The sequence below is a fragment of the Aphelocoma coerulescens genome, chromosome 1A (genome assembly GCF_041296385.1).
Source record: "Aphelocoma coerulescens isolate FSJ_1873_10779 chromosome 1A, UR_Acoe_1.0, whole genome shotgun sequence".
In the NCBI taxonomy this organism is placed as follows: Eukaryota; Metazoa; Chordata; class Aves; order Passeriformes; family Corvidae; genus Aphelocoma; species Aphelocoma coerulescens.
The window spans coordinates 50,195,120-50,220,541 of NC_091014.1; the positions used below are offsets into that span (position 1 = coordinate 50,195,120).

At 38.9% G+C, this 25,422-nt stretch overlaps 1 protein-coding gene across 1 annotated transcript in view; it reads left to right on the plus strand.

Moving 5' to 3' along the window:
- The first annotated feature begins 6,281 nt into the window (after positions 1–6,281).
- ANO4 (anoctamin 4) overlaps positions 6,282–25,422 on the plus strand; it is a 203,454-nt gene continuing 184,313 nt past the window's right edge. The window contains exons 1-2 of the mRNA XM_069003919.1: positions 6,282–6,480; positions 10,317–10,553. Of these exons, the coding sequence (XP_068860020.1) occupies positions 6,282–6,480; positions 10,317–10,553 (436 nt within the window). The remainder of the gene's footprint in view (positions 6,481–10,316; positions 10,554–25,422) is intronic.

Genomic DNA, 25,422 nt, shown 5'->3' on the forward strand with positions numbered 1-25,422 from the left:
AAGTAAATCATGCAGCTTTCCTGTATTCCTTCAATGTGTTCCCCATCTATCTCTCCCAAGGATGCAGAACCAATCTTCAGGAATTTGCAGCTCATCTCATCTTAAATGCATGTAAGGATCTGAGTTCAGGAGCTACAAGCAATTCTGACCAATTTAGTTCTGTTATTTCCTAAACTTATAATATCTGCCTCCAAAATTATTTGACCATTTTGTATGTTGCTCTGTAGAATGAAACCTGAAGTATCTCTGTTCCACAAGTTCTGGATCACACTGTAAGTATTGTTGGACTAGATGATTGGCATAAGTCCATTCCAATTTAGCTATTCTATTCTGTGTCACTGCCACAAGTGTTTCTGTTCAAATCAAGCAAAAATAGGTGCTTGTACTAGTGAAAGATACAACTAGATTCAGACAGTGCTTGAGTTATTCAGCTGGGTTTGGGCTATAAACTAACAGTATAGTGCCAAAGGTGAAGGAAAGAAAACAAGAAAGAGTAGGTGCTTACAACATACAGCTGATGCTTGGCTATTTACCATTTTTTATTATTTATCTTCTTTGCCAGTCACTACCAACTTGTCAACAAACTTCTTGTGAACATCCTAATGGAAACAGGTACCTGGAGAACTGCAGTTTGTGAGAGAGTATTGCTCTTGCTGTGACTGCACAAAAAGGCATTGTGTGATTGGTTTTCCAAGAATTGGGTTAAGCCAGTTTTATAAACCTTAAAAAAAAAGCATATAAGCTTATTTTAGGTCTTTTATTGCTTCCCCCTCCCTCAATAAGGCAATTCTATCAAGTAGCCATGATGTCATACCTATGGTTTCAAAAAGCTTTGTTGTTCAGGCCTTGCCTTCTCCCTCTTTGCTGCCAGATCTCCAGTCACAACCTACAACCACCTCAACCACACAATTTTCTCTGCTCCCTGGGACAGGCAGCATTGTCACACTTGGGAGATTAAAAAGCTGTATCTATCTCTCAAAACCCAAAAATAATAAACTAAGAAATTTTGACCAAGAACAACCTGGTGACTAGGTGACTGCCACTGGGTTGGATGAGAAGGATGTTGCCTTTGGGGTGCTGGATGCTTCAGTAAGATCTCTCTAAAGCAAAGTTTGCAGGTGAGCTAACTCTTGTTCTCAGCTCAGCTTTTTACTTCTCTGCGAATGCTCTTCTTGGGAAATTCTCATCACCAGATGTTCTTGTAGATAATGAATTATGGTAGTGTTTGGCTTAGTGTGCCTTTCACTTGACACACAGATAAACATAAAGGAGTTTTTAAAACCAAATTAGAAATGTGGGTTTTGGAAAATATTGCAGTGTCTGTAAAAACATTAAAGTGGTATTGTGACAATAAAGTGCTTGGTTTTAGCTGAACAAGCACTGCTCTCTGTAAAATCTGATTTTGCATAGACAGGCTAATAAAAATTCAAGGGCATGTGCTGAGTCTTGACAGATTTCTGCAGTTCATGAAGTACAAGACGAACATGAGATGTAATGATGTCTCTCAATGCAAGGTGAGTCAGTCCAGTGTTTTAAGAGGAGATGGATATGTAGTGGTCTTTGGAAACAAGGCTGTCTGCATGCTTTATTCCTATACAGCAGGAATTCTCAGGTATACTCAGGCCAATGAGATCCTAAAGCTAAGCTCAAGCTCAAGAAGTTGCAAAAATGTACCTTAATGAGCAACCTCATAAAATGCAGTGAAAACCTATGCTTGCCATTCAATTCAACAGGTGAAATTCAGTAATAACAAATGAGACTTTGTTAAATTGTGAACAGTTATTTTTGTACCTGTTCTTTAGCTCATAATCCTATAACAAAAACTAGCAAACAATTCTTTGATTTTTTTTTTTTTTAACAATGAAAACTGCTTATGACTCAGTTACTAAGGGCTAAAAAATGAAGTAATAGGACAGAAATATGTGTTCTGAAATAAAGTAAAAACATTGTGTGTGGCTATGTGCTGAAGTCAGGAGTGGGAAGAAAAGCAAAATAGTCATTCAAATTTCTATGAAATTTTTGGTAAGACCACATTACCGAGCGACAATGAAAACAAAGCTGCTCCATTTCCTACCTATCAAATTGTTCATTTTATTCTGAAAAACCTGCTTGTCACCTGATGGAGCCCACTGCATTCAGAGGATGCTCCTCTTGCACACGGGCAAGGTTACCCTACATTCCAGTGTCACCATCTGCAAAGGTGGGGCAGACATACCTGAGCCTTCTGGGCCTTTGGAGGCAACAGAGAGTCTGGAGCTTGTGGAGGTCTGTGTGGAGTCTGTGCAAGACAGGAAATTGGTAAAAGTTGCAGAGCAGAGGAGAGGACTTGTTCTACTTGGCGCAGTGGGAAGGCTTTATTCAGTCTGCTTTGCTTGCAGAGCATGGGTCTCTCTTTAAAAGCTTAACTTGTACTTTAGTCTCTTGTATCTTGTATGAGGAAACCTTACTGTGGAATTCAAAGCTCCTCTGTGTCTCTGAGTGTGCACACTTTCAGGCAAAGGTGAGACCTACAGTGCCAAGGCTCTTGGGACAGGACCTGTTTGGGGAATGGTGATGTTAGGTTATATATTTCAGGCAGCTGGCACTCTGCATCTAAGTCTTCACTCCTGTTGACTGAATGTTTGAGTTAGGAAGAGACATTCATAACTTGCATCTAATACACAGTGAGGTTTCCCAAATAGATTGTGATTGATGTTCTCAATTATTTTTTGTCAAGGTCTGTAGCAAACCCTGTGTTATCCATTTGTCAGCACTTGCAACAAAGCTGTTTTCTGAACACAGTTCTCCTTATTAGATATGAGAACTTAGTTAAATAGAGAGGACTGAGTGAACTCCATGCTGTTGTGAAGTCTGATCTTTTATTTTCCACTTCCATAGTAAAAATTAAAGCTTTTAGGATTTACTTAGCTTTTATTCAGCTAGCTTATCACAGTTATTGATGGGAAGAGAAGCTGTTAAGCTTAAAGAGTTCTTCCTGAATAGGCTGTAGAATGCAGCAAGCCAGTCTCTGCTTGAACTACTTGTCTTTTCATTAAAATGCCAATTTATTTTACCAGTATATGTTTTTAAAAAAATTAATAGAAATTACTTAAAATTTTATAGTGCATTACTGGGAAAGAGGACAGCTAATAACTCCTCATCTTGGGTAATCTAGGTTCCACACTCTGAATATTTTCTGCTAGAGTCTGATCTTCAGTGCCTTTCTTCAAGCTTTTTCAGGGAAGATGTTTATAATGATTGTTCTCCTGGGTTTTTTCTGCAGTGGGGATTTTTAATGATGTTGCAGTCCCTAGTGTAAATATAAATAATAGTTGTAAATTAAGTCTGTTTCCCATGCAGTATGCTCCAACTCTCCCCAGCCCCTCTGCTATGATATGTCTATGGCAGTGATTTGCAGTGCTCCTACCTCATCTTGTGTAGCTAAACAGACTGTCCAGAAAAAATCCGTTCTGTCAACCACACCACTGATGAAGTGGACATCCATAACAGTGTATTTTATTGCACTAACATGAAAAGGCTCAGCAAGGGCTCTCAGTCAAGTTGAAGTTATCTGACAGATAAGCAGTCTGAGGTGATCAGCTGAAGATCAGGGCTTTTGTTAGTGACATAGATCCTTCTGTGTGTAAGCAGAGAAAAAGTTTTTCTTGTTGTTTTCTCTTAGATATTTCTAGAGCTGCTATTTACACTCCCTTCTTCCCCAGGAAGCAGTCTCAAAATCCTTAGGTAAGAAGACAAGGAAACCTTTTGCAATTTTTAGCTCCTTGTGTGTTCTGACACTGCCAGGTGTTCTACCCACTGCTCTGCAGTGAGACAGGTGGAAACAACACCTTGTCCTTAATAACTCATTATTTTTGCCTTGAACTGTAGAGAGCCAGTGTGATCTCCATCATCTGCCTATGATTTGCAATCTTTCCTGGTCTTGATGCCTCCCCTGTGCAGAGGAAGACAAGCTGTGAGAGTGGAGCCTGGTACAGCTCTTTCCCACAGAACTAGACAGCGCACCTGTGGAATTGCCTCTCCAGAATAAACTCTTAAGTGCTTATTGAATCCAGAAAAAAAATGGAATGAGACTGGATGACAAAACTGATCCAGTAGGTCATGGTTTACACTTCCTATCTTCAGGAAACTAACTTAGCCAGCTAAATTAGGTAGGTAGTTTCCTTGTGCTGTATCTTTACTTAATGGTAAGTAAGAGTAAAGCTCTTATCAAGAATTATTCACAGTCTAGAGTTTTGATCTTACTACATATTACTCCAGTTGATCCTTTTCTCTTCATTTATGGGAGAAACTTATGGAGGCTTACCTCCTACAGCAGCTAAGTGAAGCTAAGTAGTGAGAATGTGCCCTTCTGCTGTACGACATGGTCTGCTGTGCATCTTTTCTGTGGCTGAGTGCAAAACTCTGTCCTTTGATGTGTATCTGTAGTCTTGACATGAACCAAAGGAAATTACTCACATGTCAGTAGATGCAACGTGAGTAGACATTGCACATAATGCTTTCATGTATACATGCATTTATTTTCTACCAAACGTTCATATAAATATCAATTCTTGTCTAATCCAGATGTGAATTAATAACAGCCATGGGAGATCTGGCTCATCCTTGGCAGCATATCTCCTGCAAGGAGAGGCAGCTAAAGGATAATTACCTTTCTAAAGGGAGAAAGATAGAGTGATTACTAAGATGTAAAATAATTTAGTCATGTCAAATCCCTGTTAATATAACGTGGTCTTTGTATCTGGTTACGTGTTAGCCAGCCTACCAGCTAACACCAGTATTTGAAAGCTGGACAAGGAGATGTTAGGCTGAAAAGTTTGAATTGGGGCACATATAGATAATAAAAAGCTAAAAGCTGTTTTTCTGCTTAACCTAAACTTTGAAAAAATTCCTCATATGCACTTTCAGTTTTATGCTGTGTGCGAATGTCAAATATGCTTAGCTGGAACAGAATTTCTTGAAAGTAATTATTGTCGTCCTGTTTGGCTAAATATACCTACAAACATACCAGAAGTATGCAAGACTAAAAAATGCTGATATAGACTTCATAGTTTGGGGGGGAGGGAGGGGTTGTTTAAGAACTGGTATCCTTAATCTGTTACTGTGATTATTTTAGCCATGTTAGCTATATATCATCTATCCCCAATAAGTATCTTTCCAGTGGAAAAAAATTAATAATGTGGTTTATTCAGAACAAATTATTTCAAAAAAGGAACCAAAATTTGGGAATGAGATGTCTCAATCCTTTAACTGCATAGAAGGGTCTGAGAATTTAGAGAACCTTTTTCAGAGCAGGTAGCCCTAGGCAGTGTTTCAGGTCAGATAAGCAAGCAGAGCAGGCAGCAAGGCAAGCTCTGATGCCAGGATTGGTCCTGTCACTCTTCCTGCACTGCAGAGCTTTTAATCAGACTCCTGGGATAAAAAGAGCAGTTACTGGAGCAAGAGGAGTTTTATCCCAGGAGAAAACGGTGTCCTTCTTTGCCTCCCGAGCATATTGAGACATTTCAGGTTACTGTTATAGGGGTTAAATGAGATGGTCTGGGAAGAAGCTTAAGGAGTTTCCAGCAAGCTGCATGCTGGCCAGCTGGCCACCCACAGTTTAAGCTTTTGGAGGAAAGTGTCAGGGTGTGTGACTCGGGTGGCCACAGTCTGCCTCCCATAGCATCAATGAAGGACAGGAGCTGGCTGGGTCCTGACCTGCTGTAAAGCTCAGGCCGAGATAATCTGTTGGGCTTTCTGCCTCCTGCCTTGCAGTAGCTGGGGTGAGAGAGGATCTCAGGTGGAAATGTAGCAGTGAAACTTGCCACTCAAGTCTCGTGGACTTGGATTTGTTTTGTTATAGTGTGTGTATTTCTCCCCATACAAACACCTCCTTTTAAAGTACCATGTTTTGTGCAGATGTAGTTGGCCCACCCTGCAGCAGCCTCTTTTCTCCATGCCAGGGGGCTGTGTCTGGTTTTACCACCACAGCTCAGGGAGGGTTTAGCAGCAAGAAGGAGTTAAATGAATAAATACATGATGTTTTTGCAATTCCTCCCAAGTGTGGTGGTGCCTTTTTCTGTTCCCACCTCCCTGAGATTGTTTCCCTATGGAGTAGCCTGACTAGAGCAGCAGCCATGTGAAAGGACAGCAGCTCCTGCTCCACCTCAGCTGCAGGAGGGGAAAGGTGTGCCTGATTGCAAAGATCAGGATTAACTGGAGAAGTGGGAGAAGACAGGAGAGGAGGGAGGGGAAAAGGAAAGGAAAAACCCCAACCCTTTGAATGGCAGGACTGCACTTCTAACATGTGGCCAGCATGTGCCATGCAGGTTTCAGGAGGCAGCAGGAGCACAGGTGAGAGGCTTTGGCTGGGCAGCAGCAGAAAGAAGCATCGTAACGGGATGGGGGATTCCAGGACACCAGGAAACAGGAGAGGTCTGGAGGTACACAGGTCACGACAGACAGCCTGCTGTCACTCTGCAGCAAACTCAGCCTGGAGCCCGGGTAGGGCAAATGCATGCACCCTGCAAGGTATGTTATTTTTCTCATCTTAGTTTTGACTTGTTGTAAAGCAGAAGCAGGAATTTACTGAGCTATGTGCTTGCTGTATAGCATTACTGCATTTATGGGGTAAGAGGAGCATTAGGGGATTTTTTTTTTTTTTGAGTATCACTGCTTCAGGAGGAGATACAAAAGTTGAGGTTTTCAGGGAGAATTTTTGAGCATGGTGTTGTCTCTGAGAGAACAGTGCTGGGGACAATCCTGCAGAGAAAAAACTCAGATGCAAATCAACCACTTCAGAGAAAACTGCAGAGAGAAAGGGAAATGTCTAACAGTGAAACAAGTGCATAAAAAGTGGATGCTTGACAGGAAGACCTGGGGGTCCAGGGTAGCCAGGTTTGTATCCGTTTTCAAGCCTTAAGGTTTACTCTTCAGGGCATTGCATCTGCAGTGCTCTGAGGGACTATCAAGCCCCTTTCAGTCCTCTTCAGTTGGAAAAATGATTCCAAGACATACAGTTGAATTTAATTTCTATATTGCTAATAGAGGGTGCATGTGCTTCTTTTTCTGCAAAGCATAGTTATACCTAAACACCTGGGAATGGCATTAAGCTTGTGGCTGGAACACTGTCTGTGGATTCATAGTTGTCCTCTTGTTTCCAACCACAAATTCTATTAGGCTGCTAAATAGCCTCCTTCAGCACATATCAGGCAACCCTTTCCCTGCCTTGATGCTGTGAAGTCCTGTTGAGAGCTCTATGCTGCTTTCCTTTGCTTTTATAATATTGACATTTTTGGCACAACTTAAAAAGTATGTAACCACTGCAAAAGTTTCTTTTTTGCATTCTTCTGTTTCAGCTGCTGTTTTGCTGTCAGGCTGTTTCTGCCTGAAAAAGCAGACAGAAACAGCCTGTGCATGGATCATGCAGTTAAACACATCTGTCTGTACTGCTGCAGGGTTAGCCAGCATTCCTTGCATTTTGCAATGATACCTGGTGTTGCACTTACTTTGAAAAACATGTCTTTTGAAGTCTGATAACTTTTTCAAGTGGTGTTTTTTGTTTTGGTTTTGTTTTTTTGGTTTGTTTTGGTTTTTTTTTTTTGTTTTGGTTTTGTTGTTGTTGTTTTTTTGTTGTTTTTTGTTTTGAATTAAAACTTTTCAGTGAGCTTTTTTCTCCCTTCCGAAAAAACTCCAACTGAAACTAAAATTTTCTGCAAACAAAACAGTTACGGCTTTACAATTCAAGAATTTAAAACTACTGCATACACTTTCATGGGTATGTGTGTATATATTTTCATATCTAGATACACATATATATCATTGATATATACACGTTTCTATATGTGTTGCTTTAATTAGACATTTGTTTTAATGTGGCTACAAGAAGTGGTTATGGTGAAAGCTGTTGCTGACTGATGGGACTAATGAGATTAAACATAGTCAAAAACTTGGATAGCTTGTCTTCACTCAAGAGTGCTGAGTAGTTCTATCTATGAACTTTTAATAGTCTAGCTTAGTTTTTCAGTATCAGGTCCTGTGTGTAATATGCTTACAGCTGCAGCATATGCTCTCTTTCAGATAAAAATGAAAATTAAGCTGATGGATTTAGTATAGGCAAAATGGCCTTGCAGTGGTGAACAGATATATAAGACAACTAATAGTCTCTTTGGTGTGATGTATCTGTGTTGTTTGTGTTTTGGGTTTTTCTTCTCAGAAATGATCAATTCTATGTATTTGCAAATGAGTTTATGGAATGACTCTTTATTGGTAAAACTGAAAATCAATATTTACAGGAAATTATACTGGACAAAGGAGTGACTGCAAGTGTATTTAAAAAATCTGAACACAAATCTTTATGGATTTTGCATTAATATATCGACAGTTAAAAACAGCCATAAATTTCATATCCTGTATACACAGATATATTTTAATGCTCCTATTTTCCTGAGCCTTCATTGTAAAGCGGTCAAGCACTATGGGATAATTACAGTCTTTAGTCTGTGGGTATCTGTATTAAAATAAACACAAATTACAACTAGGAAAGCTGAATAAAACCTGTGTCCTTTTAAGTAAGCCAGGCAAAGCTCCATGTTCAGTACTATTGATGGTCTCAAATGTGTTGAATGTTTGCAAGAGAAAGAGAACAACACATTGGCAGCTAGCTCCCTAGAAAAATCACCAATTTTATGTTTAAAAAAAACATGAGTCAAAATTTTGTATAAAAGAAAAAAGATGAAAATAAGGAGGATGGAGGTTTTTTTGTTAAGTGTGATGTCTACTACAATACTGGCTAGTATTGAACATTATTTTACTATAGTTCACTGAACTTTCTGCAGTGCCTATGAGCTCTCTCTCTGGAGTGGACACACTTGGAAGTCCTTGATGTATGGGTCTGCCTGTCTAGAGGGAAGCTCAAATAGCTCTGGGGGCACACACACCTGTTTAAAGAGGTTTATTTCCTAGCTGCTAGAGGCTTCTCTTCTGAGACAACTGATGAAAAATCTCTGTTCTTTTGTCCCCTTTTAAGGGATCTACCATTAGACAACTGCCGCTCTTCAGGTGCTTAGTTTGATGCTTAGTTACAGGAAGTGACAGAAATGTGGTGAGAGCAACTGAAATGACTCTTGCATTAGATACTCTCGTATTGCTCTTGCAGATGTTATGAGACAGTTCTGTGAGTCAACAGTTCCACTCAGACATGCTCTACTGTTGCATACTTGGTTTTCTGCAGATGAATTCAGGAATTCATTATATGATCATGTCTGAGGTCTAAGTTGCTGTGTTACATTTCGGTGCTTGCTTGATGCAGCAGAACTTGTAGTCTTGTTGTGAGTGTTGCCATAATAGCCTGAGGATGCTTGTATGACCATCACAGGTTTGATTTGTCTGCATTTGAGAGTCCAGTTTTGTGGATGAGATATTTTCGATTCAGATGCTCCCAGTCTTGCAAGTATCATAAACATGAGAGTTAAAATATGAGAAGCTACTTGTAGGAGAGACATATAGAAGTCCCCTTATTTTGCAGTTATAGGTAATCAGTACTCCAAAGGTGATGTCTTTTTTTTTCTTCTATATTTTGGGATGGGATGCTGGTGGAGCAGTGGAGCTAATATTGAGTGCAGCAGAATAATTTTTATAGGGTATCTCTTCCCACAGTCTGGTGGTATAGTGTCAAAATAAGCCCTATTGTTTTGTGTCACAATGTCATATACAGTTGTGCTTTTAGTAAGATCAAATATGGATCTTCAGAATGTGCAAAAAGAAAATGTGAAATAGAAGAGATCTCAAACCATTGATTGGTGGATAAGAGAATTGTTGAGGACTGTAGCATAAGAACAGAGAAGTGCATTGTGACAGTGGGAGGGCTGTGCTTCCCACTTCCTGATTTCCACTGAGGTCTGAACCTCACAGGGACCAAAACAATCACAGCAAGTTGGTGATAAAAAAAAAAAAAAATTCAACTCCAGCTTTCCACTCTTCCTTGAGAAACCTCCAGTTGTTGTATGAGTTGTTGTAATGTATGAGTGAGTTCCTGCAGAAATCCAGGTACAAGCAAGACCACCACAATCTGTGAATTCACATTGAAATTAGGTGACTTATTTCATGTTAAATGTATCTTGTTCAGGAAAACACATACTGAAAGTATTCTTTCAGCATTACGCCAGCATTTAACAACATTACTGATAGTGGACCAGAATAAAATATGGCATTCTTTTCCAGGGGACAGACAAACTTGATCAAAACAGGAATTAGTATTACCTTGCTATAGCTTCCTTGTCCAAAATTATAAACTGTACAATACAAGGACACAGGTTTTAACTCCAGGTTTTTGTTGTCAGGTTCTGATGCTGTTGGCCCTCTTGCAATAGGACTGCTTCGCTGGAAAAATCTCTGTGTGTATGGGAACCCTGCCCTCGGTCTCACTGTCCCTGAAGATGCCTGTGCTCCCGTGTGTCAATGTTTTGCTACACAAAATGACTTCTCATGGCCATTGTCCTGTCCAGCATCACTTTCTATCACTCCAGTGCCTTCTTACAACAGTAGCAGTCAAGAAACTTTGAGTCAAGACTCCACAGGTAAGTGACTATTTGTTTTTCACATGTCCAAGCTTAGTTTGATCAGCACTTTTCACGGTCAATGTAAACAATTGTTTCTGCTGCCGGAGTGCTTTGATTGCTCCTAAATAAGGATCAGACCACAGAAACATCATGAAAGAGTTTATGCTTATGCAAAATAATCACTTGACCCACAGTCTGGGCCACATTTGTTGCTGAGAGTTCTTGATGACAATGATAGGAAGAGGGTCATGAGCTCAGTGAAATTTTCTGGCTGTCAATGAATCTCATCTATGCTTCCTAACGGAACCCCTGTAAAAGGATTTTAATTGCTGCTGCCTATGTTGTGTTGCTAAGTGGAAGGAATTAGAAGGTTCTACCTAGGTGCCAGGTAAAAGAATGGTATATATGGAGAGTGAGGTATTAGTAAATCCAGTACTGAAAGGCACAATGCTGGAAAAGTCTACCTAGAGCTGGTAAATAGCTAGTGCTGACCTAGTTCTTAAAATTGTAATAATTGCTGGCAACTGTAGCTGAATATAATTTGTAATAAAAGTGATAGTCAAATATGCATATTGCTGTGGTTTGTATTACTGCTTTTATCATTTTAAGTATTGAAGTACATTAATGTAATTTAGTGTAAATGATGTAGACATTACTGCCTGTTGCCAAAAAAGAGTGGGCCTGAAACTCTGTGGTGGTGCTAAAATCCAATCAAAATCAATTTCCCCCTTCCCAGAACTTTCTGATCTAATGGCTCATTCTCTAAACCTGACTGGATGCTCATGGCAGCTGAAAATCCCAGGCTCCAGCACTTCAAGTACCATTCCTAATGTCTGCTTTGACGGTGATGCTTGCAAGGCAGGAGCATTAGGGCAAATACTGAACAATTTCAAGAAGGTTAAATGTTGTGACTTTCATTTATCTTTTTTTCTGCTTCCAGTTAAGAGCTGTGTAAATACGCACCTCCTTCTTCAATGCAGTGTTGATTGTATGAACTCTGTGACTATATTCTGTAGGCTTAATTTACATCTTGGTTTACACTACCATCTGTTTTACTGATAGAAATACTGTACTGCTATGAGATACTTCATATTTTCCCCACATGATGAGTGACAACTCTGGTTTTAATCGTGAATTCATTTTGGGACAGCAAGGTGGCAAGTGGGCACCTGGGAGGTTCATAGGCACTTGGCACCTTGAGGTGATGCTGTAGAGAAGGGAAGAAATGTTAATTTAAAATAAAAGAAAATAGTAGTAGTATAATAAAACAGTAGTAAAACTTGATAAGGAGCTATTAGCATTGCAGAACAATCTCCCAGTTCTAAAGTATGGATGCATATAGTCAACAAAGATGCCATTAGGATATTATATTAGCAAGCCAAATACAAATGCTCTAATTTTCACCCTACTTTAAGAAGCTACAAGGTCTTTGAAGAGTTCACACTGAGATGTTTATGAAAATGTCATACTGAAAAGCAGCATGGAAGTATGGTGATAGGTCAGCACTGAAGTAATGTCCATTTTCAGCAGGGCAGGGTGGTCCTGGTTCAAAGTACAACTTCTAGCACAAGAAAGTACAATCTTCATCCTGATAGCTAATATCTTAATTTCTGTATTCAATGGAACAATTTATAATCCATGGGATTTTTTAAAATCTAATTGTCTCCTGCAGCAGAGTAGAGGGTACTGCACGTAATGAAGGTGAAGTGTTTTACCTTTACTGGTCAGGGGTAGAAGGGCCTTGTGTCAGCAGCTACTCTGTGAGGCTGGATGTCGTGTCTGCAACACCAGGGATAACCCCTATCCCTGGGCTTCATTATAACTCTTCTAATGCAAAGATTCCTCAAGTTTTTTCAACTAAATCGGTTTTCAGGGACTGTCTTGCCATGCTTGAAAAGTTCGTTTGCAGCATACAGCGCATCTATGGAAGCTCAGGCAAGGGTACAGTGTCAGCTGAAATGGGGGAGTTCTTGAAAAGACAGAAGGGTAACTTAGATTAATGAAGTAGGGTAAATCTTAAAGTTATATCCAAGCTCATTTATGTCCAAGACTACTTGATCAGCTCATTTACAGGACCTTGAAATGCAGAATACCATGCCACAGGCTTACTGTTCTTCTCTTCTGTGCATTTACAATTAAACTCTCTATAACATTTTAATAACTAATTCTTTAAGAAACAAATCATGCTAAACCACCAGTATATAATGCATACAACACACACATTATAGTTCAAAAGAATTCTTTTTTAAACTATTGATGATGGAAAAATTCTGGCTGCTTCCTTTTGAGCAGGGCATGTTCGGGACCTTGTAATAAACTCTGCATGGCGATGTCTGAGCTGGATTTCAATGCTCAGAGGTACAAGATAGTGATGCAGAAAATAAGATATTGACACAAAAACCTCTGTGTATTCTGATACACAGTATGAAAGAGATAAAACTGCAGCAAATAGCTGGTTGAAACATTAGACCCAATTTAGTGCTTTTGTTGCTTTGCAGCATTTTGCAATGCTAGATAACTTACAGAGTAGTGTCAAATTTTGTCCTTGGATATAGGAGTATAATAGACACCAGAATTAATCAATTTCATGGACTGTGGAAGGGAATTCTTAAACTTCTAGTATTACTTGTGATTTGAAATAATGGGTGTTTGAGAAGATTGCTCTGATCAATAAAAGCCAGGCTTCTGTTTAGAGCGAGAATAAACATGAGTTATTCTTTGCTAATTTTCTAACCTGGAAATTTTGTGAGGGAGTACCAGAGAGGAAGGTCAGTGTGGTAAATATTTGATAACTGCATATTGGTTTTTAGCTGAGTCATGAAGAGTTCCTGTTGATTAACTTTGTCTCTTCTCATGATCATTATTCAATGCTTAATTACATTGAACATTATATTCCAGACTATCCAGAAGACTATGCTAGACAACACCAGCTGGATGAGATGAATAGATTAGCACTGGATAGAAATGAGTCAGGAGCGGAACAATAGCTGTTAAATTTGTGTCAGCTGTAAATTTTAAAGAAAAAAAATTACTGTAATTCATTAAAATACTGGATAGAACAAGAAATCGGTGCCTTTTTGAAATGTATTCCCATTTTTCCAATAATAATCTGAATCATTCCATTCAACTGCTTCTGACCTGAAATAAGTGCACCTTCATCTAGACTATATTTCTCTTGTTTGTTCATTACAGGGACCTGTCCCCTTGTATGCTAGATCAGCTGTTTTGAAAGCAATTATATTGATTTGCCATGAATTGTTCCTGAAAAAATATGTCAACTCTTTTTTATCATCTTGTTTTCTTCAAGGTGGTTAGAGACAGCTTGATTTATTGCTTTCTTACTAATTTGTCACCATTTCTTTTCAAATATCGATGTTTGGCTGACTGGGCTGTAATAACCTGAACTACTTTATTTGCCCCTCTTCACTGTTACGGGACCTTGCTCCATCCTTGCTTCAATGGAATCATCCCAAAAATGTATTTAGGTTGCTAAATCCCAGGAAAGCAGCTGAAAGGTGAAGTAGGTAGCTACATTATTTTCCTTCGTCTGTGCCTGGTCCCTGGTGTGTGAATGTCCAGAGCAGAGCTATTTCAGGAGAACTTGTACTTCACAGCAGAGACAGGGAAAATGCAGAGGACTCAAGTCAGATGGACTCTCCTCAGGGATGCATTTGGGCCTGTCTTACAGTTAGACAGAAACACACACTTTGGAAAATGATAGTATTATGATTTTAGTGCACAGCTTTTGCAACTGTAAGTAAATCTGAAAGTGTTCCAGGTTTGTTCCTCAAATCTATTGGAAGTCTGCCTGCAGCTCGTGTCACCTCATTTATTTACATAAATTTCTGTGACTTCTTCATTTCTTACTGCATGTGCAATCATGACATGAAACCTTTGCCTTTTGTTACTATACTGCAAGACATTGCCACCTGCTGTGACTGCTGTATTTGACATAGTCAAACATCAAATTAATTTTATATGTATTTCTTGATTTGTATATAAGTGCATACTTTCATGTATTCTTTGATTCTGCAGCTTCCGTATATTTTTTGACAGAGCTGTCTTGTATCATGCAGCTTTTAAGTTTTAAATTGTGTGATGACAGTAAAAACCTATATAAAGAAATAATTTGTGACATTGCCTACTTTCTAGTATGGTATAGGATCCCGGTTAAATCTATTAGATGCAAAGGAAGTAGATCTAATGTTAACTGGATTCTTTAAAAGGAGTCATATTGGCCTGCCTAGGAATTTATTTGTTCACCTGAAGAAAAATGATACTTAGAAGAACTATAATGTGAGTAAAGAGATGATTGAGGGGGACATGAAAACAGCCTTGGAAGGGGGAGTACTAAACAGGAGGAAGATGAACAGTGCTGTTTTCCCAGTACTGGTTTGGAACCAAGGTTAATATTTTTATGGATGACTTCTGCCTGGAAAGGAGGAGTGCATTGATGAGATGTGCTGATGAGTCTAAGGTGGTAGATATCATCACTGCAAAGGGTAATCAGAATGTCAGGTAGGAAAAAATGGATGGCTTTTGGGAACAGAATAAGGGAAAAGTGATGGAATACAAGAGTTTTGCTAGTGTGCATAGCAGGATTTTTTCTTTTTCTCCAGTAAGCTGGGAGTCCTCAGCTAGAAGTGGTAGAGGAAGATAAAGTCAGATACTAATTGGAAGTGTACTGCAGCTATGGAAAAATCAAATGGAGGCCTGGGATGTTTCAGGTGAAGTATTTGCTACAGAGGGAGAGATTGAAGATTTTTACCTAAACTGACTGCTTATTTTCAAAGAGAGTAGAGATTTACTGGAGCTTAAGCAGAGGAAAAGCCATCAGAACAATATAGAAGAAGAGAGTAAAAAAGTTTGCTATGTTTAGACTAGCAAAACAAAAGTCATTTAAAGAAAGAAAAACCAAGACAGTAGGTTTCTGTTTACTTAATAATCTTATGTTTGTAAAGTTTGGGGAAATAGCTGGGTCTGAAGAACAGGCATCTAATCCATCCATTTATCCTGACCAGCAGCCTTCAGAGTCTGAGGAAACTGCTAAGTGACCCTCGAGATGTAACTCCTTATTTTAGGTCTTAAAGTTTGGGTTCCAGTTGCAAGTCTTAATATGGAGGATACATAAACTGACCAGCTCTTGAGAATTCTGTACAAAAGCAAAAGCCACAAGATGGTGCTGACACTCCTTACTGTGGTTGAAGGCATTATGAGAGATTTAGCAGAACATGCAGTGGCCTGGGTGTAACCAGACAAAATTTCCATGGGGTTTGGTGTGTATTAACCTGCAAACAAGTAATAAAGTCAGTGGCTTGCTTCAGGCTAAGTTTGTAGTCAAGCATCAGTTTTTGGTTAAAAGTCCTAATGCATTCTTAGTGTATTGGAGGGAAAGAGGAAGATGAGGGGAATTAGAAAGGTGATGGTTATTTCTGAGGTTGTAACCCATTTTTGCTTGGCTGAAAGCCAAGCAAAGTGATAGATGAAATGATGAAATTGAGAAGTAGAAAAAAACCATATCTTTGTTATCTCTGATTAGAATCCTTGCTTGAATTTCCATGCCTTTTAAATGCCAAGGACAAAATCTGGTGTGCCCACATTGTTGCTGACTGCTTCTGCTTCTCTGCCTTTTTTCTCTTTTTGCTTGCATCAAGGGAAGGACCGTCGGGGGAGATTGGTTTGTTATTCTCTGTACAGCATCTTAGAAGGGTGGAAGAGAGATAAGGCTCTGCAGTTTATGGCTGACTAATAGAGAGCTCCTAATGAGGTTTATAAAGAGGAAAAATACCATTAGCAAAAATGGTATTGTTGCTAATATTGGGAACTCTGAATTCAGATGAACCTGAGAAACAATGCAGTCCGGTTGACAACTGCATTAACTTATTTCACTGCCCTGAGAACAGCCTGCCTTCCCTACCCTTCTGTCCTGCCTGCTAGCAAAAGCTTCAATCTCTCTGTTCATTAATCACTGCAGCCATGAGCAGGAGAGGCTTATCATTCTCAGTTCTTTCACTGAGCCACCAGCAGAATCTTCCACTGTTACAAAAGCAGCGGCCCACTGCTTTTCTCAAAAATGAGGGGAGTGCACTTCATTGCAGAATGCCTTTCTTCCAGTGCTATGTCATCTTTTGCTCCTGAAATGCTGTATATGCATTTTTCCTCTGAATAAAGTGAGACTAAATGTGTTGAAGTTTAAACCTGAAATGGCTGAAATGCATACTGCATTCAATAAGTATGATAAATTAGGATCTTACAAAGAATGCCCTTGCTGACTCTTGGGACAGAGAGTGCCATTAAGTCTATACTTCCAAATGTCTAAATGCATGTACTTAATCAGTTTCAAGACTCTGGCTACCAGTAGAATTGCTTTTATGATTCAAAGAAGTGAAATATTCTTTACTCAACATTTTGGCTGGCATTCTGGCACAGACCATTCTAAAACATTTATGTTTAAAAGGAAGGAAATAAAAACTGTGCAACTTCTGTACCCTTCTGACCTTATTGTAGGATCAAGTCTAGAAGCTGCTGAACTGCCTGATTCTGATCCAGCAAAGCAGTGAACTGGATGCTTAATGAACTTGAGAGTTGTGCCATGGAAATCAGTTTATCAGGTTCTTTAATTGTTCTTGCCACTTATGAATGAAAAGTTAAAATCTGCCTGAGCTGGTAGTTCCTGTAATAATGTATTTGGGAATTCCAGCCAGCACTGATCATGCTGTTGGTTCAAGATGTTTAACACTGGTAACGCTAGCACATGCCTCTTGTACTGTTGTACCAGTTTGTGCTTCAAACTTGTCTTCAGAGAGCATCTTTAGAGCTGGAAGTGCATTTATTCTCCTGCATTCTCTTTGTGCTAATTTTGAAACTAACTGCAAGGCCTGGCCTTCCTTTTTATCTACAATGTGGATATTTGCCCTTTTTGTTGTCTGAGGTTGGCACATCATTACACAAATTTAAATGGGAATCTGATTTTATCCCTGTTTGCTTACTGCTGGTGCTTTGTGTGAAATTAAGTTCAGGAGGGACTGTACTACACAATCTCCTCCTCACATCATCACTTAACTAACACAGACTTAGATTTATAAGATTTAATCCTTTTTGATTGCCTTATTCTTTCTTGAATATATCTATGCACTGTCCATTGATGACAGTTGGGGCAATAAGAATTATGTTGAATGTCAGATTTCATGGAGACTCTTTTTCTCTGGGCAATGTTTGGGGTTTGTAAGCTAGTCACTTAATGCAGAAAAGGGTTAGGATGGAGTTAGAATCAGCAATTGAAGAACTGCTTCTTACCTAAGGATGTGTCTCTATATCACTCTTCCAATTGCAGCCTTCTAGTGCTAGGGGATCTTCAAGGCTTAGTGCAAGAGGGAAATGTTTAATTAGTTCTTTAAATCAAAGAGAAGTTTAATGATGCTGTGGGAAACAGCAATCTGTTTCATTCTCCTGTCAGTGACATGCCTTTTCCTGTGAAGAGTGTACTTATCTTGCATATTTTATAACGAAAACACTACTAAAAGATAAGCATAAAATTATTATTTATATCTGCTTGTAAACTCTACAGAATCAAAATAGATCTTTTCCAACTTTACTTCCAGAGAAATTAAGGGTCTAAAAATAGAACGATTTTAATTTATTTCTCATTAGAGAATATAACACAGTTAAACCAGCTCTATATGTTAGTAACTGATAGATCCTTGAGCAGGAAAACTATAAAAACCCCCAACTTTATAATAAATCCACTTTTGATAGGCACAAGGAGCATGAACCAGAAAAAAAAAAACCCAGCTAATGTATTTTATTTTTTTCCAATGATTTTTTAATGAGCTGTTTCATTTTTCTGTGGATAATGAAGCCTTGATCCTTTAAAAGAGAAAGGGTGTGTCAAGAGTTTCAGATGTCAAGTGGGAAGCGTTCATGTTTAGCACTGCAGTACAAGATTCAGACAGAGAGCAAGAGCTGTATAACTAAAATGGAATGAACTATGCACAATAGCTCCAGTAAAGACCTTATTTATTTTCCTCCTCTGCCTTTAAAGCTTCTTTTAAGGTAACCAAGCTTTGTATCCCATTGCTTCCCTCATTGAAAGAAGGATATTCAAGTTCAAGAAAAAAACTGGTGTTACCAATTCGGAAAATGCTGTCCTGTCTACTCTTTCAACTACTGTATTTTCTTCTTTTTGCTCATTTTTTCCTTGCATTTTTACATTTCTTCCTCTTAAGTCATTCTCCTAATTGTATACCTCTGAAAATCTCTCTTCCTATTTTCCTTCACTCTCCTGCCTTCCTCTTTGTTCTGTGTACATACTGCGAGTTTGCTCTCTGTTTTCTACTATTTTGCATTCCTCATTTATAGCGTTTCCAGGGAAAAGGAGCTTCCAGCTAAGCATCTCTGCTTGCCTTCAGCCTGCTTCTGCTCAGCTCTGAGGAGGTGATGGCTGGAGGAAGCTCCATGTATGTAGCTTTTCCTCTCATACGGCCTGCTGCAAGAGAAGCAGTTTCCCATGCATGGATTACAGGCGAGGTACTTTGCTTCACTTTTAACTTTAGGAAATTGAAAGGTTCAAACTGAGGCCAATAAGGACAGCGAGCCACTGTGCTGTCTTTAGCTCTCATTTGGTCAGGATGGAGGATGTCCACGGAGGTGGCAGGCTGCTGATTAGGGCCAAGGGGAGAGTGGATTGCCTCACTCACAGAGAGCTGATCTGTGGCCAGCTTCCAGCTGGGAGCCGATTTCTATAACGGGTAAGCAGGGGGCTTATTTGGCACATGCTGATCTGGTGTCTAGTAGATTATTTGCTCCTTAGTGCTTGTGTCTGGTTGCTTTTAGTCTTTCCGTGGCATTTATGTCTAAGCAATGTCTTTTGATTTAGAAGACCAAGTAGATTGTGAAGGGCAAAAAAACCCTTGGACACAATTCCTAAGTCTACTAACATGCTGCTAGTTGAATCCCAATTACCAGACTCCTGGAACCCCCTTAATTCTGAGTTTTATCTTGCAAGTCAGGACTTTGTTTAAACTCTGTTGGAATCAATGGAAAGACTCACTTGCACTGCAGTGTAAGGGAATTGAACCTACGATAAACAAAATTGTTATTCAAATATACAACTGCTCTCTCTCGGCTCTGTCTCTGCTTCCTTTTGTCCATTGTTTCCTACCTCATCTTTCCCTTCTATCCTGGAAATAAAGCTGCAGAAATCTCCTGAAATGAGTACTTGACTCCCTGTTGTCTGCATAGGGAAAAAAAAAATAATGCACGTCAGGCATCACTCTGGGGTTACAGAAGTAATTGCTGCTTTTCAAATGACAAGTTCTCAAAGCCCAGTCATCTTTTCCACATCAGGACTAAAACCTGAAAACACACCTCATGCAGAAATACCTACATACTTCTTTCTTATTCTTCTAAGTACTTCCCCTGGGAGCCTCCATCTCCCTTGCCAAAAATACTGCCATTCATATCCTTGAGAAACTTCAGCTTTTAAGATGAAAATACTGAAGAGTGAAAATAAATTATTGGAGATTAATTTTGTGGGAGACGGGAGAGTGTTCATGCAGCTCTACGCATAAAGCTAAGAACATGCTGTACCTCAGGCTTGCTGAAAACAGGCTTTTATTATTATTTTTTCCTTAGGCAGATATTATACTATGCCATTCTGTGTATAGTAGGCAAGGGAGGAAGAAACAGAAAGGTGGAGCCATTATTCCAACTATATCCAACATGGTCACAAGGTTAGTGTTTATCAAGTCAAAGCAGAAATCAAATGTCTCTAGGTGATCTTCAGGTGAGCAGGTTAAACAAAGTATTATCTCTTTTTATCAGTACCAGTGATTGTTGAGAACCTGTATTAGTAAACATGTTACATTAAAATAAAGGGCATATTTGGCAGAAATTATAAGCAGTGAAGCTGTAACAGTGAAAAATTGTAGCTGTATGTTTTACTGGTTTGACTTATATAATAGTCTTGAACTGAGACTGCAAGAGGGTGAGGATGAAATTAAATGAGTCATTGTTAAAAATAGGATGTGGGATTGAATTAAATGTTGAGTGTGCTGGCCAGCTGAATAGAGGATGAAATTTGCAGTGAGAAATAGGCAGTGTCTATACCATACAAATGTTGATTACTACGTAAACGCATAGTGATTAGGGTTCACTGGTGATTTCAGCCAGTTGCAATCTGGGAATTGTCTGTATTGTTACAGCTGGTACTGCAGGGACAAGGAAGGCATCTGACCAGTCCAGCGACAGGCGTTTCCTCCTAGGCAGGGAGATGAGGCACAAGGCTTTTTAGTCTTTCTTTGTATTAAATATCATGAGTAGCAAGTGGAAAAAGGAAAACCAAAAATCATCTATTTTGGTATATATGAAAAATTACGTCTGGTTAGAATGAGGTTTCTCTCATGGCTAAGGGGATGCAGTAGTGCAGTTTACAGGGTGAGGGAAGAAGCAATCACTTTTAATGATAAAGATGGCAGAAATTATGACCTCTGGCTGTTACTGGGAACACAATGCTTCAGCAAGTAGACTAGAAGGCCTCTAGCCTGATCCAGCACCCCAAATTTTAGATTATGTTCCTACACAATTGAAAGGCAGAGCATGTTGAGCTTGGGCAGTGGTTCACCTGCTTGTCACTGTCATCCATATGGCTTAAAAAAATTCCTTGATGAACATTTTTGTCAGAGTAGAGTAGCTGCTAGTAACTGTGTTGGATGAGCAAGCTTTAGATTTAAAAAATGATGCATTATGCTGGTACTGTGTGGGCATCAAAGTCCTCACTTTGGTTTAGATACTGTAGGGAAAAAATCACATTTCTCTGAGCTTATTTTCCATCCTAATTTTGGGGATGGGTGACATTAAAGAACAAGATTTTTTAAAAACTAAAACAAACCAGCAGATGATGTGCTGGTCACCGTGGAAACCAGGCTTTTGATGAAGAGGTTGTATATCTGGTAATACTTTGTACTGAGTTCTGATTACAACAAAAATCCACATTATTTTTTTCTAATTCTTTCACATCCTCTTCTGCTCCACACTTTACTTCTTAGAAGATAGAAAGGAAGAAGCTGCATAGTAAGATATTTGCTTTTAAAGTACAGAAAAATACTTATTTCAGCAAAACAGGAATCCATTTTGCTGAAACGAGGTTTTTATCTAAGGCTAGAACATGCAAATGGGAATGATGGCAAAAGAATTCAAGCCTCAACAACTCTTTGGATATGCATCAAGCTTAAAGGCCAATTGCTTCAAAGAATACGTAGAAAATTCTGTGAATAAAGCAGTGCCTAAAACTGGACATTTGCAGAAATAATGCCTCTGCATTCATAAACATCCAGACATTCAGCACAGTCTCATGATCTCACTGAAGTTATTCATGCACACTGTGGGGTCTTAGTCCAGAAACACTATCTTGTATAACTTAGCAACCCTGAATTTTGTCGTATGTTAAAAGCTTTTATTAAAAATATTATTGAAATTCTGTCAGTTGAGGTTTTTCTGAGCTCAGGTTTATGAATCAGGCAGTGAATATTTGAAAGCTGAACCAGAAGAACTTTTAATGACTGAATAAAAATGGTTTTACACAAAAATCCAGGGATTGACTGATGTAAGCTTCAGTAAAACACTTCAGAATAACAGCAGGTAAGGTTGCCTTCATGGAAGTGGGAAATTCTCATTTAATAGGCTTGTGTATATGGGAGAACTGATACAGGACTGAGGTAGTTTCAGTGTGTATTTTCGGATGTAGTCATTATATTGTCTTCAGATACACAAGCACAGTGATACTCTTCTTGTATCATGAACATATTGTTCATTCTTATTTTGAGCAACTTATTAACTGAAAACTAAAGTAATAGTAAATCCAACTGTGAAAAAAATTAAATTAAATTTTTCATACACATAAATCTGACTGATAATATATTTTTCTTTAAATAAGGAATTTCTATTATAAAATATTATTAATAAGTCCTTTACCAAAGTTTATTAAATTTCTATCTTACTATAGTTTTAATATAAGGGTTTTAGTATATTATTTCCTGGTCAGGAGATAATACTGCTGATCAGAACTGCATTTACATTCACTATATCTTGTCAACTTTCAAAGTCTCATCTTCCTTCTTTAGCTGCAGAGAGTTCTCTAAGACTTTGCCATGTTACTCTTTTGAAGTTGACAGGGTCTGTTGAGGTTCTGTAGAATGACTTGCCCCTGTGACCTCTATCTCAAGAGTAATCGTACCCGTTTTTACTTTTATTGAAAGAAACTTATTTTAGTGGAAGACTATAGGACCTTGTTTCCTAATTCTTCAAAATATAGAATATACAGAGGAGAGTTTGGCTCAGAGAAAAAAAGCCTCATTTTTTGCTTTCAGGCATACTGTTTAAAATTTTCTCTGGCAACTGAGGAGACTTGACATAGACTTGACATAGACTTGAAGGGCTTAGTACAAGTGTTTTATTTTTGATATTGTTTTACATTGATTTAGGTTTCATTTTGAAGCAATTTAACAATGCATAACACTTCAAACATGTCAGTTGTCTAGACATTGCTTGCATGCATGATTATTTGCAGTTTTGATATTTTGATATTTCATTTAAAAAATATGATTATTCTTGTTTCAGCATTTGTACAACAAATAAACATTTGACTCTGCAGATCCTGTGCCTGGCTGTCTTTAAAAAATGAAAAAGCCCCTCCAGCTCTGTATGCAATACTTAGCTTTTTGAAAATATTTGTTTTGTTGTATATAAGACACTGATTTTTGTGTTAAATTCATCCATTTCTTTCAATCTGTTCCTTGCTTATACAAAGTAAAAAAACTCTTGCTTAATAAATCTAGAATTTTCTATGATGGTGACGAATATATTAATTTAGCTGGGCTAACTTTCTGTATGAATATATCTTTACGCAGAGAACTTCTGGGAAAAGTAAATAGTTAATCAGTGTAAATGCGTTAGTAAACCAGTCTGAAAATACTAATATCTGATATTCACATTTACATTACTTAATATTATTTGAATAGTTGTTTTTTTCTTTTGTAACTGAATTAAAACATAGGCGTATTTTTAAGGTCTATAGCTTACAGTCATTCCTCTGTAAAGGGCCCTAATTTTCTTAGAGGAATAAGCTAATTAATCATAAGTACTGCTGAGACCATGATGGATGAGCTAGCAAAATGTTTTAGCTAAGGTGTGTTTTTTAGCATACGAGCAATATTTTACTTTAGTGGTGCTTTTGTGTGCTTTAGGTTTGATGTTCAAATGTTTTGATCAATAAAGTCTCAAATGCTCAGGGTGGTTGATGCCGCTCCAGCGACAGAATTTGGTTGTCTGCGCAAATGACCTCGGATTGCACCTTTGCCAGTTGTAAGGAAACTTGTCAGTAGGAGCCTTCTGGGAGCTTTTCTTTATAAAAAGTGCTTTGGCAGCTGAAGTAATGAAAGAATTTAGTCTGCATTGAAATAGAAACAAAGTCCTTTTACTAGTTCTACAACTTTTTGCCAGGAGGTTGGACTTAAGTCTCATGCATTTATTCTTGAGAGACTTCAACATTCTGCAATGCTGGTTATCTTCAGAAACATTGCCAGGTATTCAAAATATTCAAGTCTTCTGATGATTGATGTTCACTTTGAAATTTCAGAAGGTTTTTCCCTCTTAATTTTATTTTATAACAATTTTCAGCTGAGAAACTCTGTGGTTGACTGCACTGTGTGGGAAGGTAGGTGTGCTGAGGAAGTTAGTCTGTACTACAAGTACAAATTTCTCTGAATTGGGGGTGTAAAGGACACCTGGAAAGCTCCTTTTACAGGCCAGACCTGTCTCCTGTGGTTTTTTTCTGCAATGTTGCTGGTCCCAGTGGAGAGCTGAAAGCAGACTGAGAATGGAAAGCTTTGTAAGGTAAACATGCAACAAATATTCCAGATGGTTTGTTATTTATCAAAAAGTGAGATGGTCCTGAGGGGACTGAAAATACCTCAAGAACTACCTAAGCTTGGAGAAATATATTAGAGAGCACGATGGCACTCTGTGATCAGAGGGCCTGGAGGGCCAAGAGGGGACCTCCCTCCTGCGCTTTCATATTCTAGAGTCTGGGGATAAAACCTCAGAAATGGTTCTTGTTAAGGAACAAGAAGCCAGGAGTGGCTTTGCTGCTCATTAAAAAGGAGACAACAACGACAGAAGGTGGGGAAGCTGCTAATAAATGTGGATATGGGAGCTGGAAGGCTCTGCTTGGGCAGCAGGCAAGTGGTTTGGTGCAGCAGCCCCAGGGCTGCACGCAGGGCTCAGCTCTGGGGGGGATGCAGCTGCCCCATTTCCTTCCCCCTACAGCAAAAAAGGTGCTTCAGGAGTTTCAAGTGATAGTTTAGGGAAGGTTCTGTCATCTTATAGATATTGGTTCTTTTGTTCTCCTCTGCAACGTTGTCATCAGAAACAAGCTTTTGGCTCTGACAGAATAAAATTGTACTGCTTTCACCTTTTCAATCTCGTTATTAAAAATTAATCCCAGTGAAGCTGGCAAACTTAATGTACGTTACTCCCCCAGTTACAGTCAGTATGTATAGGCAGCCACCTGGGAGGCGGAAAGGACACCCTCTGCCAAGCTGCAAGGACAGTTTAAGGACTGGTATCATGAGAGGCCAAGTTACAGGGAGAAATCTTCCTGTCTGGCAGAGATTAGTGTGTCCTCACAAGCAGAGGTTGTGGAAAACAGGCTCAATCCTTTCTTGGATGCCTCATGTCATGTTTGAAAAGGGTGGTGTAGAAGCTGCAATGGCTTTGTGTGCTGGTCTGTTGAGAGGCTTTGATTTTTGCACTGAGGCACTTGTGCTGTTCTGGCACAGCCATTGTGATATCTTCAGTGGGTTTGTGGCTTGCAGCCCCTTTCCCCTGGGAG